The following is an 18,103-nucleotide window of genomic DNA, read 5'->3' on the forward strand; positions in this document are numbered from 1 at the left end:
AGGAATACTCTGAAAGAACTTCGTGACCTCATCATATTTACATACATTTTTATAACAAATGGGGATGGTGAGAGGTGAGAGTTCCCTGCAGAGGTTTACCAGTCACACAGTTAGTTTTCTTTTCCCCTTTCACTAATCTTCCTTTTCTTTTAAAACCAATACACTATAGTAACCTCAAAGTTATAGCAATCTTGCCATTTTTTTTTTAATTTGGTTTTTCTCATGGTTTAGCTACAGGTTTTTTCTCAAAAACAGTTTGCCCAGTAGTGGTCACAAGTGCAATACCAAGAACCCTTGAGGATTCGGCAACAATACACTTTTTTAAATCTGTTAAATGGACAGATGGCATATTGCAGCCAAAAGGATGAAGAATTTTTAAGGAACACATTACAGGTACTTCTTAATGTATGTAAGTGTGCTCTCTCAGAGGGCCCTCATAAACACAGTATTTTGTACGAAATATAAACTGCCCTTTGTGCTTAGTTATAATGGGGGATTTTAAAGGTGAATAACCTCTCACATGCTTTCACAGTCACACACTGTCACTCCAGACACTTCACTATTCACATATTCAAAAAAGAAGTTCATGTGCAGTAGAAGAAAGGCTCTGGCTGCCTTCAAGTGATTTTAGTGTTTTCATTTTGGGTTCTAATCAATCTTATTATGTTTACCAACTGGCCTGGCACTCCTACTATGCTTTTGTCGCTTTTCATTAATGATCAGAATGAAATAAATGGGGGAATGACACCAAACACTGAGCTGTAACAAGTTGCACTGCCAGAATTCACAGAGGGAAAGAACATCACAAAATTAGGCTCCCTGACAATCCCCTAATATTTCTTTGTGAACACCAGACTACTCTTTCTACTTTCTAAATCACATAAACAACTGACCCTGAGCAATGCACAAAAATTAAGGCTGTATATTCCTTGATAGAGCACCTGCATCTCCCTCAGGCAAAGTATGGTGTAAGTGTTCAGGTTGAGAGTCAAATCTCAAGGAAAAAAAACAAAACAAAACAAAAACTTACCAACAAACTGGAACCTGGACCCCAGGGGTCTGGCTTAGGTGCCAGGCCTGGCTGTCCAGAGGGGGAGCTCAGTATGCTCCAGCCCACCTTATCCTGAAATGAGAGGTGGATATATGTGGGCAAAACAACCAGATCCCTTTCCAGACATCCCTAAAGCTCAGGAACACTGTGGCTTTTAATTCTCCTTTGGACCCTGCCTTGATTTCTACACAAGTCATAAATTTCCCATACCTCATCTTCCTCACTGTGAGAAAATAAGGACTCTGATGCTAAATCGCAGCCTCAAACACTTAACAGTTGCACTCAACATATGATGTGCTCTGCTGAAATTCCATACTTGGAAATGTGCTGCTTGCAAGAAACTGCAAGCTCAGGAGGACTGGTGCGGCTGATGGTATTTATTTCAAGAAGACATTTAATTCAAAAGCCGGATATAAAGTGAGATATCCTAAAGGGTGGATACTTCAGGGATTCTTTAGTAACCAACTGGGGATTTTGAGGTAATGCTCTCCTTAATCACTGAAGACTAACGTGTAGTCAATATATTTTTAAGTAGCTTACTGTATTCTTTTTTGAAAATTAACCCACTGTTCACTTAATTCCATTAAGTTATTTGTTCTACCATCAACTCAAAATTTACTATTGTTTTAGATCTCCATGTGAATGTGATAATGTCTTTCAGTCACCTACCAGGCAAGGGTCCATGGAAGAGGCAAATTCAACAAGGTGCTAGCGCTTTGCAATGGACACTGTCCCAATTCCAGGTCTATGGCCCCCTATCTTGTCTGCCCTTGAGTATTCAAAGACTTACTGAACTCGAAGTGCCTCTCACAGACTTGCTTATTGCAGCCAGCTCGGGTCCAGGGTCAGAGAGTGTCAAGCAAATGCCACAATCTTAATTATGGTTCTTCTGAGCTTGTTTGTTTGGACAAGAAATAATTTTATATGGGTATGTGCGAGGTCCTGGCAAGAAGCAGCAAACTGCGCACACTGTCCAGACCTGGCTGGCTTTTCCCACTCTGAAAGGAGACTGGTCTTCCCACCAAGCTCAGGAAAGCAGGGAAGGCAGCCTTTGTGGGTTCTCTTTAAACAAAACGGCCTCCGCTGCTGCTCGGGTGGAATAAGACACATTAAGTGCTCTCAGTCAGCTCTTTCAACCTGAGTTTCTTCAAAAGTTGTCTGTCAATGTGGATATCAAGAAGACATCTACATGACAACACACAAGCTGTGCCAACGTGCAGGTGAGCCCCTGAAGAGCTGGCAGGACCAGAGCTGCCCACTGGGCCAGGGGAACACGTGGCACCCCTCTCTGCGGCGCGGGGAGCCGTGGGCCATTTGTTTTCTTGATATGAAATACAGAGCTGAAGGCTACAGTTTGGGTATTTTGGGAAAAATATTTGGTGAATATTTAATTCAAAAAACATTTCACTCTATAAGCCGAATTAAGTTCCCACATTTCAGTCAAACCTCAAACTGACAGGCAAATGTTTATTTGCCTTTTAGCATAGTTTTTAAATAACAGGTTACAGTCTTGCACACAAACACACACAGACGCAGACTCAAAACTAGGAAAGGTGAATCATTTTAGATAGGAACTAGAAGTCCAGACAGAATACATTCCCCACAGTCTCTTTCTTTAGATTGTCGGACCTCAGTTGCTCCATAAGAATAAGAGGCCTAATTACAGTAGTCTTCTACAGAGATGAGAAAATGCCAACTAGTTGGTATTGACAGGGCAACATAAGGTTCCCCTGGCTGAAGTGTCTGACTGCTCAGACACACCAAATGTGTCATTTGTCATGTAAAGGAAACAGTCACATTTCTAATGTTCAAGGACTGAAATACTATGAAAGTGGCTCAAATAAATACTGAGTCAGAAGGCTTAATAACGGAATGAATATATACAGGTGAGATGTGTATATAACCACTCAATTTACAATTCAGTTATAAGAAATTATCAAATGAGCAATAAGAGTCCGGCCTACCTCACAGATCTTTTTATATGCCACCACCCTCTGGTCTCCTGGCTGTTATGTCAGACTTTGCCAGATACTCTGCAATTGTGCCCCTGAGCCTCATTCCCTAACTTTCTTTGCCGAGAACAGCTTTTTGGAACTATTATATGCCTTCACCCATATTATAGCTTATTTTCCTTTTGCCAGGAAAATATCAGCCAGACTTATTTGAGAACAGAAAGGCCCCAGAAGGGCATACAGGAATGCTTTGGTAGATACTACTTTCAAACCCTACCTGGATAGTTCTTCCTACTGCCGCAGGTGTCCACAAAGAAGCCGAGGGGACAGAGACCATGGGAGGAAATACAAGTAGGAGGGCTGGGCAGGCTTGGGTGTGCCAGGGAAAAATCGTTATACTGCCTGAATACATCAAGTGACAAATCACATATCATAAACAAGTCATGAGATGCAAAAGGTTTTCTGTAAAAATCCTGTCCTTCAGCCTTCCTTACTCTGAAGGTGCAGACTCTAAAAGAAAGATGTTTACAAAGACAGAAACACAGGCGGATCAGATTCCTTCCAGTTCAGAATGGATGCCTGACAGACTCATTTTCTCCCCAGGGAGTTTGAATTCTTCATATTTAAAAGTCTCTTAACTTCCTTCACTTGCGGGAGAAAAAGCTATAAAAGTCACTCTAGACACAAACAGAAGCAAAATCCAAACCTTTCTGTCATCTAGAGCAAAGCCGTGCACTGGGCAGAGCCCCGCCGTGGGCCCTCTTGGGAGCAGGCCTTGCAGTTGCTTCCTCTTGCTGAACAGCTTTGGCTCTTACTGTAGGGGCGAGTCTCATTCCCTGCCTGCCCAAGGTAGGGCCCAAGGTAGGTCCTGGACATGGACACTGAAAACTATACATCTGACTTGCAATCTCATCCCCTCTGTCACCAAAATAGTCAGTAGGTACAAAGGTGACGAGGGTAAGTGAGACAAACACTCTCCTCTAGAAAGTGTGAACTGGTACAACTCTCTGGGAAAGCAGCTGAGCAGTATGTCTTCAGCACATTAAAAATGTTTCTGTAACATTGACCCAGCAATTCAGCTTGAAAATTGATCTAGCATAAAAATTGCAAATTCATAAAACAAAACAAAAAAACTTCATGCATATACTAGGCAATGCTATTTATATTTATCTAAGAAGTTGAAAGCAACGTAAATATTCATTTTTAAAAGAATTTAAATTCAGTACTATTCAGCTCTAAGAAACAACAGTGATATAGCACATCTTATATTTTCCTGGTTAGAGCTGGAACCCATACTTCTAAGTGAAGTATTCCAAGAATAGAAAAACAAGCACCACATATATTCACCAGCAAATTGGCATTAACTGAGCAGCACCTAAGTGGACACATAGGTACTACAGTAATAGAGTATTGGGCACGGGGGAGGGGGGCGGGTATATACGTGCATAATGAGTGAGATGTGCACCATCTGGGGGATGGTCATGCTGGAAACTCAGACTTGTGGGGGGAGGGGGGGAAAGGGCATTTATTGAAACCTTAAAATCTGTACCCCCATAATATGCCGAAATAAAAAAAAAGAAGAAGAAACCCCCCCCCCAAAAAAAAAAGAATTTAAATTAAACTTTGGTGTGTTTATTCCATAGACTATTTCATACCAAAGAGAAATGTCTGGGCACAGTGGTTCATCCTATAATCCTAGCACTCTGGGAGGTCAAGGCAGGAGGATTGCTTGAGGTCAGGAGTTCGAGACCATCATCTCTACAGAAAACAGAAAAATTAGCCAGCTGTGGTGGCACGTGCCTGTAGTCCCAGCTACTCAGGAGGCTGAGGCAGGAGGATCACTTGAGCCCAGGAGTTTGAGGCTCCAGTGAGCTATGAGGACACCACTGCACTCTAGCCAGGTGACGGAACAAGACTGTCTCAAAAGAAAAGAAAAATGCTTCTTAAAAAGTGTTTTAATAATATTAGAAGTGTTTCTTTCTTAATGTTAAGATTAAAAGAAGACAACATTAAAAAGTTTGTCTAACCTAGAACTAATAAGTGATTATAGCAAGACTGCATGATATCAGGTTAATATATAAAAGCCAATCTCTATCTATATACCAGTAATTAATAAGTAGAATTTGAAATTAAAAATACAATATGTTTACATAAGCTCCCTAAAAGTGAATAGGTATAAATGTAGCAAAATATGTATAAGATCTTTATGAGGAAAGCTATAAAATGCTCACGAAAGAAATCAAAGAAGAACTAAGTGGAGAGATATTCCATGTTTATGGATACGGATATTCAATGATGTCAGTTTTTCCCAACTTGATCTATTGATTCAATGCAATCCTAATTAAAATCCTAGCAAGTTATTTCATAGATATCAGCAAACTCATTATAAAGTTTATATGGAGAGGGAAAAGACCCAGAACAGCCAACACAATATTGAAGGAAAAGAACAAAGTTTAAGGATTAACACTACCCAACTTCAAGACTTTGTATAAAGCTATAGTAATCAACACAATGCAGTATTGGCAAAAGAATAAATAAACAGATCAATGAAACATAGCAGAGCTCAGAAACAGACTCACATAAATACAGTCAACTGATCTTTAACAAAGGAGCAAAGGTAGTCTTTTCAACAAATGATACTGAAACTACTAGACATTCATATACTGAAAAAAAAAAAAGATCAAGACAAAAAACTTACATCCTTTACAAAGATAATCTCAATTTGGATCACAGACTTAAATACAAAACAATAAATTCTAGAAGATAACAAGAGATAAGAAAATCTAGATGACCTTGGGTTAGGCAATGACTTTTCAGATATGACACCAAAGGTTCAATCCATGAAAGAAAGATTTCATATAATGGACTTCATTAAAATTAAAAACTTTTACTCTACAAAAGACACTGTCAAGAGAATGGAAAGAAAAGCCACAGACTGGGAGAAAATATATGAAAGACCTGGCAAAGAACTGATAAAGAACTGTTATCTGAAATATACAAAGACCTTTTAAAAGTCAACAATAAGAAAACAAATAACCCTATTTTTAAAATGGGTCAAAGACCATAACAGAAACTTCACCAAAGAAGATACAGAGATGGCAAATAAGCATATGAAAAGAGGCTCCACCTCACAAGTCATCAGGGAAATTCACATTAAAACAACAATGTGGCTCAGGCCTGTAATCCTAGCTCTCTGGGAGGCTGAGGCAGGAGGATTGCTCAAGGTCAGGAGTTTGAAACCTGCCTGAGCAAGAGCCAGACCCTGTCTCTACTAAAAATAGAAAGAAATTAATTGGCCAACTAAAAATATATAGAAAAAATTAGCCAGGCATGGTGGCTCATGCCTGCAATCCCACCTACTTGGGAGGGTGAAGCAGAAGGATCACCTGAGCCCAGGAGTCTGAGGTTGCTGTGAGCTAGGCTGACACCACAGCACTCTAGCCTGGGCAAGAGAGTGAGACTCTGTCTCAAAACAAACAAACAAACAAACAAACAAACAAACAAACAAACAAACAAGACACCATCATATACTTATCAGAATGGTCAAAATCTAGAACAGTGACAACAACAAATGCTGACAAGGATGTAGTGTAACAGGAACTCTTACTCATTGCCTGTGGAAATTCAAAGTGGTACAGCACTTTGGAAGACAGTTTGACAGTTTCTTAAAAAACTAACCATACTCTTACCATACGATCTAACAATTTGCACTCCCTGATATTTACCCAAAGGAGCTGAAAACTTTATGTCCACACAAAAACCTACACACAGATGTTTATAGCAGTGCTGTTAATAATTGCCAAACTTGGAAGCTATCAAAATATCCTTCGGTAGTGAATGGATACATAAACTGTGAGACATCCATACAATGGAATATTATTCAGCACTCAAAAGAAATAGCTATCAAGCCATGAAAAGACATGGAAGAAACGTAAATGCATATTGCTAAGTTAAAGAAGCCAATCTGAAAAGGCTACATAGTGTATGATTCCAACTATATGATATTTTAAGAGCAAAACAATGGAGAACAATAAAAAACCAATGGCTGCCAGAGCTTAGAGGGGAGGGAGAGATGAATAGGTGGAGCACCAGAGGACTCTCAGGGCAGTGAAAATACCTTATATGATACTATATGGTGAACACATGTTATTATACATTTGTCTAAACCCATGGATTACACAATACCAAGAGTGAACCCTAATATAATTTTGGGTGATAATGATGTGTCAATGTAGGTTCATCAACTATAACACATGTACCACTACGGTAGGGGACACTGATGGTGGAAGAAGCTATGCATATGTAGGGGCAGGGAGTATATGGGAACTCTCTGTACCTTCCTTTCAATTTTGCTGTGAACCTGAAACTGCTCTTAAAAAATAGTCTTTAGGCCAGGCGTGGTGGCTCACACCTATAATCCTACCACTTTGGGAGGCCAAGACAGGAGGATGATTTGAGGCCAGAAGTTTAAGACCAGCCTGGGTAACATAGACTTTGTCTCTACAAAAAATAAATAAATTAGCTAGACATGGTGGCTTGTACCTGTAGTCCTAGCTATTCAGGAGGCTGAGCCAGGAGAACCACTGGAGCCCAGGAGTTTGAGGTTGAAGTGAGTTCTGATGATGCCACTGCACTCTAAGCCAGGCAATAGAGCAATTCTCAAAAAAAAAAAAAAAAGTCTCTAACAAAATAGTGTATCCACTGAATGATCTCAACTATGTTTTAAAAATACATATTAGAAAGCTAAGACACAGGCAACAAAAGCAAAAATAGACAAATACAAGTGGGACTGCATAGAACTAAAAACGGTCTGCACAGTAAAGGAAACAACAAGGTACAAAGGCAACTTAAGGAATGGGAGGAAATATATGCAAACCCTGTATATGGTAAGCGGTCAATATCCAAAATATATAAGGAACTCCTTCAAAGCAATAGCAAAAAAACAAATGACTCAATTTAAAAATGGGCAAAAGACTTAAACAGACCTTTCTCCAAAGAGGACACACAAATGGCCAACAAGTATGTAAAAAGATGCTCAGCATCATTAACCATCAGGGAAATGCAATCAAACCATTATGAGATATCACCTTATACCTATTAGGATGGTTATCATTAAAGAACTAAAAGACAGCAATTTTCCTTCTGAGTATTTTTCAAAAGAATTGAATTCTGGATCTCAAACAGATCCAGTGCACTCCCATGTCACTGCAGCACTATTCACACCGGCCAAGACTTGGAAACAACCTATGTTTCCATCAATGGATGAAAGAAAAGAAAGACAAAGACAATAAGGAATATACACACACTGGAATATTATTAAGCTTTTAAAAAGGACATCTTGCCATATGTGACAACATGGATGAACCATTTTGCTAAGTGACATGAGACAGTCACATGGATTCCACTTATATAAGGTATTTAAAGTAGTCAACCACATAGAAGCAGAGTAGAATGGTGGTTACCAGGGACTGCATAGAGAGGAAAATGGGAAATTGCTATTCAACAATTTCCTATTTATGTAACTTTTAGCTGTGTGACTAAACTCTAGAGATCTGCTGTATAACACTGTACCTATAGTTAACAATTTTTTAAAAAGCTAAGACAGTGAACTAAGTGGTCACCTGAATTATAGATTTCTTTCCCTTCTACATTTTTACTTTTTTTCCCAAATGTCCTAAAACATGGCCATGTATTCCTTTTATAATCAGAAAATAAAAACCATATTGAGCATATTAATGATTAAGGGAAAAAGCATGCCAAGTATTTTGTTTCTCCCTTTTTGTATTGATTAACCAAACAATAGCAAGTTGAAAGCGCAAATAACATGAAATCACGCTTTATAATGGATTTTAAAAAATCAGTGACAAAGTAGATTTCTCAGACTAAATTTTCAATTGTCTAACTTAATTTAAAAGTAACATATCCCTCACTAAAAAGCTACACTACTAAAACTTAAACAGGTATCAAGACCATATCACTTTGTTCTATGAATTTATTCAACATTCAGCAAATATGTATGGCGTGCTTACTCTGTGCCAGGCGCTGAGGATCCAACAGTAACAAAACAGATGGAATCTGTGCACTTAAGAAGCTCACAGCATAGTGGGGCTGAAAGGGATGGTTTGTATACATCAACCCAGCTGAAGCTGATTCAAGTACTGCTGCCAAAATCAGATGCTAGAACTATAAAGAAATTCCTATCATTCTGTGCTTAAAAATAAACTCCAGTTATTACATCACATTTGGCTTCCTCTTTCAAAAGAGCACTTTGTGAAACACACAGGAGCTTTTGAGCAGGGATAGAAATCCCAATCCAGAACTCCCAGGAATGGTGTGAAGAGAGGGCTCTGAAAGTTCAACCGCAGTGGGTTCAAATGCAGACTCCCCCACTCACCAAGTGTGCAGCCTGGGACTGGTCAATCTCCTTTATTAAATATAGGTAACAATAGGAAGCTTATTTTAGACTTTGTTCTGGGGATTAAAGGAAACCATTACCTGGCAAGCATGCCCAGCACAATGCCTGGCGATTAGTAAGTACTAACAAATCAACAACCAGTCCCTTCTCTTATCCATACACATGTTCACACAAAAAAACAACAAAGAATCAAAGATAATGATGTAAAAGTCAATGAAATGGGGGGACTGGGCTAAGTGGTAGTGACTGCTGATGGATATGGGGTTTCTTCTGGGGTAAATAAAGTGTTTGAAATTAGTTTTGGTGATGGCTATACAACTCTGAATAAACTAAAAACCACTGAGTTGTATTCTTTAAATGGGTGGATTGTACATTGTGTGAATTCTATCTCAATAAAGCTGTTATAAAAAATTGTACACACACAAAAAAGGTCAATGAAATACTTTAATCAATATGCTTAAGGGAGCAACAGCTATTCTTTGCAACCAATCTCCATTTTGTAATTAGAAAATGTATCTTCAGTTCAAAGTCACTATAATATTAAGATACTTTCAAGATTTTCTTGCCAACTCCTTCTTTACAGGGTAAAGATAAACAAGCAGATGGGACAATAATACCACACACACACACGTGCACGCAAGTCTTACCGAACAACTTAAGTCATTTACCACACCTAAATCCTAAGAGAACATTAGTTTTACATTCTGTATTTACATGTAAGAATAAGTCTGGCTAAATCAACCAACAAAAAGGTAACAATGCCTTTACACAGTAAATTCAAACCTTATCGCTTCAGTAACACCTAATGTCACCACCAAAATATTACACAAATAACACCAAAAAAAAATTTAGTCTAGAAACATTAAGCTGAATCCTACCTAACAGCAGTATATTTTTCAGATTGACAAAGGGTATAAAATGACTATGTTGTTGCTTTCCAGCAAAACACACAATCACTCATCATATCCAAATTTTGGCTGCATTACTGCATCAGTAAAGCAGAAAACAAGTAGGTGCAAGAGTAAAGCAATACCGAGGAAAACAGCACAAAACCTAGGAAAATTGCTTCCTTCCTTTCTCTCTCCTTCATTCAACAAATATTTATTGAATGTCTATGCCTATTTGAAGATCTGTCCTCTATTTTTACTCTTTATATTTTTCTGTGAGGCTGGTAACATTAGTTTCATTAACCTTTTTTTTTCTTTTCTTTTTTTTTTAGCAACAGCGTCTTGCTCTGTTGCCCAAGCTGAAGTATAGCAGTGCGATCATAGTTCATTGCCGCCTTGAACTTCTGGGCTCAAGAGAGCCTCCCTTCTCAGCCTCCCGAGTAGCTAGAACTACAGGTACGAATGACTGCAGCCACCAGCTAGTTTTTTGTATTTCTTATAGAAATGGGGGTCTCACTATGTTTTCCAAGCTGCTCTTGAACTTCTGGCTCGAGAGACCCTTCCACCTTGGCCTCCCACAGTGCTGGCATTACAGCTGTGAGCCACCACACCTGGCCTAGTTTCATTAATCTTGAAAATACTTTGATGAATTTTGTTGTTTATTATATACCCTTAATCCAATTTTATTTATTTAAAAAAATAAATTTTCTGAGTTCATCACTGTACTCAGAATAATCAGAGGTAACTAAGATGGTATATGGTTCAGCAAAGGTATAGACCTGATTTTTTTATTTGGGGTGCTTTTTTCATGTGAAAGTGGACGGCACTCATGCACGTAAGTACACAGCCACCTTTGAGCTGCTCTGCCACCAATGGTGATGGACCTCCAGGAATCATCCACACTTTCATTGGCAGCCCCCACTGCAGGATGGCCCAGGAAGGTGAAGGAAAAGTTCATGCTGAGGTTCAAGGCTGGACCCTTTTTCTTACTAGCACAGTGATTAAACAATCATGCTTGCCCGCCAAACTCAGATACTGGGCACTGTTTTAATCATCACTGATTTGGGGGGTAATAAAATACAGAAGCTGAAAGTGATTATCCCCTAGTGAATCAAAGTTGAATTTATAAAATCACTGGGATATACCTCAATAAATAATATTTCATTCAGTAAAGTACTGCACCAACTCCATGCTGCTACTAAAAATACAAAGTAAGCTTGTTTAATCTCATCTCAAATTAATTAAAATTTAAAAATAAATGTTCTATTTTAAGTAATAAGATTGGTAAGTAAATACTGCAGAATAGGAATAACAATACTATACATTAGAGTCACCCTCTGTTATGCAGAATCATTTGCCTTTTGATGAATTACCTAGAAACCCCCTACAGTGCACATTTAAATGCTATCGTCTTTATGACTGGAGATAAAGGACAAGCAGAAGAACTCAAAAACATCTTTGGTAGCTTAAAAGAGAATTGCTTATTTCTCCAATTAATTACTCTGAAAATATTAATTCCCCAAATCGCTTTTCTTTCCTTGGAAAACCAAAGAACATAGGTGAAGGACCACACATAAACAAGCATGCTTCCTTCCTCTCACACCTGGTGTTAAGTTTGCTCATTAAAATCATCCTATCATAAGTTGCCATTTTTATTTCCATTGTCCCCTCTGAAAACTGGCTGATTCTGAGTATAATCCTTTGCTATATTAACAATTTTCCTCAATACTATGTGTTTATGAACCATTTCAAAAGTAATTCAGCAGAGACCACACAGAAATACAAGTATTGTGCCTTGTTCACTGGAGACATCAACAGTCAGGTCCACCACCACATTAATAATAGGAAGAGTGGTACCAATGGCTGTCCATGCAGCCCCTCAAATTCTCCGCAGAGTCCATGCTGAGGGCCCTCTTTCTCACTGGCCGCTATCTAAACCAGCGTGCTCATCTGCCACACTACAGCATCTTGGCAGACACTATCTACTTCCCCCAGGAGGAAAACAGGGCAGGTGTTCCTGTTCATCTTATACCTGAGCAAGTAAGGCAGTAACAAATGTGGCTTCTTCAAAAGGAAAAGGTAAAGAAACTTGCACAAAGCTAGGCCATCCACTCTTTCCCTAGACAGTGGTTCTCAACCTTGTTTGTACATTAGAATCACCTGGGGAGCTTTGACAAAACACCAATGCCAGGTCACCAAACCAGACCACAATGCCAAACTAGACCAATTAAATGTCTGGGGCAGTTCCACGTTTTTAGAGCTCCCCAGGTGACTCAAAGGCACAGCATTGAGAAATGCTGTCCTATAGCCGATATATGTTTAAAAGGCTATCACTAGCAGATACTAGTTTTATTTCTCTTACTTTCTTTTCTTCTGTGGTTTTGCTTAACCACTAGGAAAGTAAAGGGGTCAGGAATGCCCAAGTGGCAGAGCAGTAGTGAACGACAGTCATATAATGATGGATGCAGGTGAACCTAGTATGTTCTCAGGTATGGCAAAAACAAACAAACAAACGAAAAACAAAACAAAGCAATAAGAAACGTGATTCAATAAAAATCAAAAGAAAAACACATTCAGGAGAGCTAAAAAGCCAAGTTCAACACATATGTATTTATACACATTGCTGTATACATCATGCTTTTTCTGGTTTGTTTTCTGGTTTTTTTGTTTTTTTCTCCCAAAAAAGGAGTAAATTTTCAAACAACTATACATGGGCATGTGTGTCCCAAATGTCAGAAATGAAATGCTAAGGAAATTCTTTCCAACATCTGTGAGTAATTTTGTACAATACATCATTGCTTCTATGCATTCACCTTAAAGGAAAATGATCAGAGTAGAATAACCAAACATCCAAATGCAGTGATAGTTTTCTCTCCTATTAAGCATGATCTGAAACCCACTAATTTTTTCCAGAAGGAACTTGACTAGTAACACTTTGTTCCTGAGCACAGCTGGGTTCTTAGACAACCAGGACTTCACTGTGCTGGCAGTGACTCTACGGGGAAACACTGTGACTAAAAGAACCCTCCTCTAAAGAGGAATTCCACGCACAAGAAACAATGAAGTATTAAGTAGAGATTTCATATTCCAGTCTTGCTGTTCCCCACCACCATCCAAAGAAATCACAAAAATATTCAAAATTCCCCAAGGACTGCAGATATGAACTCTTAAAATTCTACAATCTTAAAACACAGGCACATCTACAATCTCCGTACACTTGTGAGTGCATACAACAAATTATGTTTGTGGAAAACACTACCAGTTATACAATACACTCAAAATGAAAATACCTGGGAAAGGATTTTATCCAACTCAATCTACAGGACATTAGTCAAAGGCACCTGACAGTTTTATAAGTGCTTATCTTGAAGCTCTTAGTGAGTGGAACCTCATACCACTATTGCAGCCTGCACCCCACCCCCGCCCCACCCCACATCCACCTCTTTCAGCTCTGCCAAGTAACTGGCTCCAAACATGTTTGCTCTGCGTTTCTCTTTGTTTTTCCCGAATGGGAAAAATTAATGGTCAAATGGGTTTAATTTTAAATTGGTACAAGAGCTTTAAACACATGTAGTGAGAAAAAATGCAAATGGAACACTCCTGAAAATGACTGCACTCTGAACACACATCTTATGACCTCGGCCTTTAACTAAGACGAGTTCTTACATTCTACGGAGGTCAGAAGTTTAGTTTATTCAGCAAGAATAACTCTATTAACAGCTCCAGCTCCCTCTTGTCACCACAGTAAACATCCACACATTCCAAATCCTGGAAAATGTGAGGCAGTAAAGAGGAGGTTGGAGCTGCCGAAGGCCTGAAAACCTTCTAGAGCCATGGGCATGCATGCACGAAGATATCCACAGAGATGGGTGGATCACAGCACATAAAAGCAGCCACGCCGGACTCAGGAGGCCAATTTTTCAAAGCATGAGGTAGAACTGGCAAGGCTTTATGTACATGACTATCAAAAAATAATAGTAATAATAATACCTTAAAGCTCTTTATGTCCAGAGTATCAGAATTCCACATTGATTCATGTACTGCCTGTAGTTTTTCAACACAGATTTTTTTCTGAATAATCCTATCTTTTATTAGAGCCTAAGGGTTAATCAAAACTAAGCTAACTTCTAAGCAAAGTGAAAAATAACCCAAGCCTTACAGCTGTTCCAGAGTTTATGGCTAATTTTACATCATCTACCACCCAGTGAGGTCACACTGCAGGAACTCAGTCCTGTCCCACACTTGAATAAATAAAATCATGACAAGTAATAAACTGACTGGCACTAAGTCACAGCTAAGAAATGGGAAGACAGCACTTCACCCTAATGAGGAAATTATCCAAGTACAAGAAAATCTGATGTTCAAGTTCATGGATATTAACCCCTACTCTTTCCAAAGCTTTTTCTGTTTCTGAAAATTTGCACCTAAATGAATTAATTGTGACCTTATTAGTGTCTTGACTCCTGTTCTATACTTTTCAATTGAGGTATCACCCTTATCCACTACTTGTGCCTTAGGAAAAATCTAAGGGACACAAACTGCACAACCCAAAGAGAGGCAATGGAAGCTTGCTCCCCACAGGAACCCTCGCCACAGGGGGTGTCTGAACAGACAAGCAAGATGAGAAAAATTTAATGTTGGCTCCTCCTACATCAATTCCTCCCAATGTGGTTCCACAGTATGGTTTTAAATGGCTTCCCAAAATAACTGAAAAACCCAAATTAAAAGGATAAAGAGGGAGGAGACCCAAAACCCAAAAATGTTTAAAGCCAAAAGTAAATTTTAATCACTTCCATTTGAGCAAACAAGGAAAGCTCACCATGGCTACTACTGTCATTCCCTTTCCCTGATTGCTTCTTGTATAGTTCTTTCTTCTTCCTTACTGATGCTATCTACAAAACTGTTTTATTTACAAAATATATGCCATAAGAGTATATTTCATGTAATACATAGAATTCGGAGTTCTCTAAGAATCTTTGTTTTTCTATCTTGAAACAGCTTGAGCTGTTCTCCGCCTTCTAACAACCTGTCGCCTGATTTTCATTGTTCGTTTTTATTTTCTTCTTTCATTCTCCAGTGTGTCACTATCCTTAACTATTTTTTTCTGAACTACTTGCCCAGCAATTATCCTCAATCTATTCTCCTTTCCCATCCCTATTTTGCATATATTTTACCTTCTCCCTTTGGGTTTTGGCCCTCAATTTTCCCCCCTATTCAGAGAAACCCAATGATTGATTTTGAGTCTCAGATCCTTTCTATTATCCTCATTCTTGTCCTTACTCCTCTGAAAATGACCATGAGAGTGACAACTGGCATCTCCTTTACCCTTGACCAATCTGGCTTAACGGGAAAAAAACTTCTCTTTGTTCTTCATTCTCCTTGTTCCCCTGCTATACGCTGGGGCACGATTTCTCTACTTCTTTTCTACTTGTTCCCCAGTGGAGCAATGCAGCTTTCTCCCTTATAGTTAGTTTTCAATTATCGGTGAGGCTATTAATGGCACTGGTATCGAAGCACTCTGTACCTGATGGTCGTGTGCTATGAGATGTCGCCAACCATGATTTGGATCCACTGTATCAGCAACGCATATGCTCTGATTTATATTTCCAATAGCAATGATGGATTAATCCTCATCCATTTCTCTGGAACCTTGTTTCTCTTGTGACTAATGGACTGCACTTGCCAAATGGCTTGCTAAGTTAAGGTGCAGGAAAGGTTCTATGTCTCTGGCCATAGAAGAGAAGTGACTGCCTTAACTAGGGCTGAAGCCTTTGACCTTGGCTTCATTAGCTCTGAGCACCAACCAGCCACAGCCACATCATGACAATGATCCTTGCCATGTGCAAGAACCCTTGCTCAATTCAGAAGGTAAATATAAACCTCTATGACACAAAAACAACCATGTCAAGACAGATTGGTTTGCACCGCAAGAATAAACTAAACTTAAGGTACTATATCCTTCCCAATTTCCACAGCACCTTTCAGGGGAAAGGTAAATCCTGACCCTGCTTCCCACAGTCCTTCCACGTTAGCACTTAAAAGTGGAGAATCACTTTTAGAGACACTGACTCATCTTGAATGCAAAAGCAGCCATGAACAAGAAGACAAACGTAGTTCTTATTTCAACACAAATCCAGACAGCATAAAAACCACTTTTCTTTCCTCTCTGAATACCATGGAACAAATTCCGCTCACAAGTGGACATTAACACATCATGGGGAAGAGGGCATGGAGAAATATATAAAAATAAACAAATTATATTTACCTTCTTCTGTTTCATGCCACACGATCCCTTCCAAATTCACACTGGTCCCAGGTTCACAGGGCCCCAGGCACTCCGGCTCTGTCACTACTCCGACTTCACATGTATTGACACCCACGGAACGAGTCCGAACCAAAAGCTGTTCGACTGGTGCTGCAATATTGGATGAAGATGGGGAAAAGTAGGAGGGTAGAATCTGAGGCGTGAGACTGCTGGAAATCGGCGGAGGCGGTGCGGGCACTGTAAACAGGGGGTCAACCTGAAAGACAGACAGGCTTACTGCAGTGGCGCTGCATTCTGTGAATTCCTCTTAATGCAATCTGTTTACATCACTTCTAGAATACATCACCATTCCAAATTCCATTTGCAATTATAATATGTTTTGAGTGTCTTAATGGTGCCAAAATATAAAGTAGAATAGAAATGAGCATTTTAATTTTTATGCCAAACAAGGTTAAACATTAGAGCACTAGATTCCAGAATCATAGGCCTTCACTGTTCTAAATTCATCAATGGACAACTGTTAGTCCCAGCAGATGTGAATGAAATACGCTTTACGGAATTAAAGCTCTTTCCCACTTGGAATGAAATCTTATTTTTAAAATTATAACATTTTCTAAAGGAGAAACACCAATAAACACTAATAAACAGTAACAAATACATCATTGGACATTTAAGTATAGGAACTAGACTAAAATTGTTTTGAAAGTACTTTATAAACCATAATAAATTAAATCACCACTGAAATATATTAACTTACTCTGCTGGATATATAAAATATATAAACTTGATTACATACACTGAAACACATAAACTGGATATCATTAGCATGTATTAAGTGTAAACTCCTAATTAAGTATTCTATTGCAAAGTTTAGCAGAATTCATGTAAAAGGAGAAGTAAATGTGTGTGCCCAACATTAACAGAACTTGAGTTTCTCCAATGTACAAATCTTTCAGTGGTTCAACTTCTAAAGATCCCTGATGAGTCTGATCAAAGTTCAGTAGCCCTCTCTCTAAATCCAGGAAATAGAAATTACAGCCAAGTACAAAATCTTGTGTTGCAATGATATCTCCCATGCACCCCTATCCCCAGGAAAGCAGCAAAGGGAGCTCTTCATCACAAAAAGTTTAGAAGTCTGGCCATAATGCAACCAAAGGCTTTGCATGTACTGAACAGGCACAGCAACCCATTCAATCATTTGGCCCATTTTCAGACCGCTACAGAATAGCCAAATGCAAAGCCTGTAGCAGGACTCCAGATTACCCATGTCTCGGTTTTGCACATAGACACAACCCAATATACCTTGCTTGTGTGTATGATCAGTTGGGCTAAAACATCATATATATAAAAAGGACACATAGAAGGTCATTCTTATAAAATTCTATCTTCTTTTGTTGTTCATATACTCACAGTTATCCTTTTATAAATTATCCTTTATAGCCACTTGGCTACAGACATAATATTATATAGTCTTTGTTGTTTAAAAAAAAACAAAACAAAGAGTATATTTCAAGAGAGTTATAAGAGGAAGTG

At 38.8% G+C, this 18,103-nt stretch overlaps 1 protein-coding gene across 2 annotated transcripts in view; it reads right to left on the minus strand.

The window, feature by feature from the left end:
• ZNF608 (zinc finger protein 608) overlaps positions 1-18,103 on the minus strand; it is a 115,028-nt gene that overhangs the window by 50,825 nt on the left and 46,100 nt on the right. For both annotated transcript variants that reach the window (XM_012751782.3, XM_012751781.3), the window contains exon 3: positions 16,571-16,826. In XM_012751782.3, coding sequence (XP_012607236.1) covers positions 16,571-16,826 — 256 coding nt within the window. The remainder of the gene's footprint in view (positions 1-16,570; positions 16,827-18,103) is intronic.

This window comes from Microcebus murinus, chromosome 11, assembly GCF_040939455.1.
Source record: "Microcebus murinus isolate Inina chromosome 11, M.murinus_Inina_mat1.0, whole genome shotgun sequence".
In the NCBI taxonomy this organism is placed as follows: Eukaryota; Metazoa; Chordata; class Mammalia; order Primates; family Cheirogaleidae; genus Microcebus; species Microcebus murinus.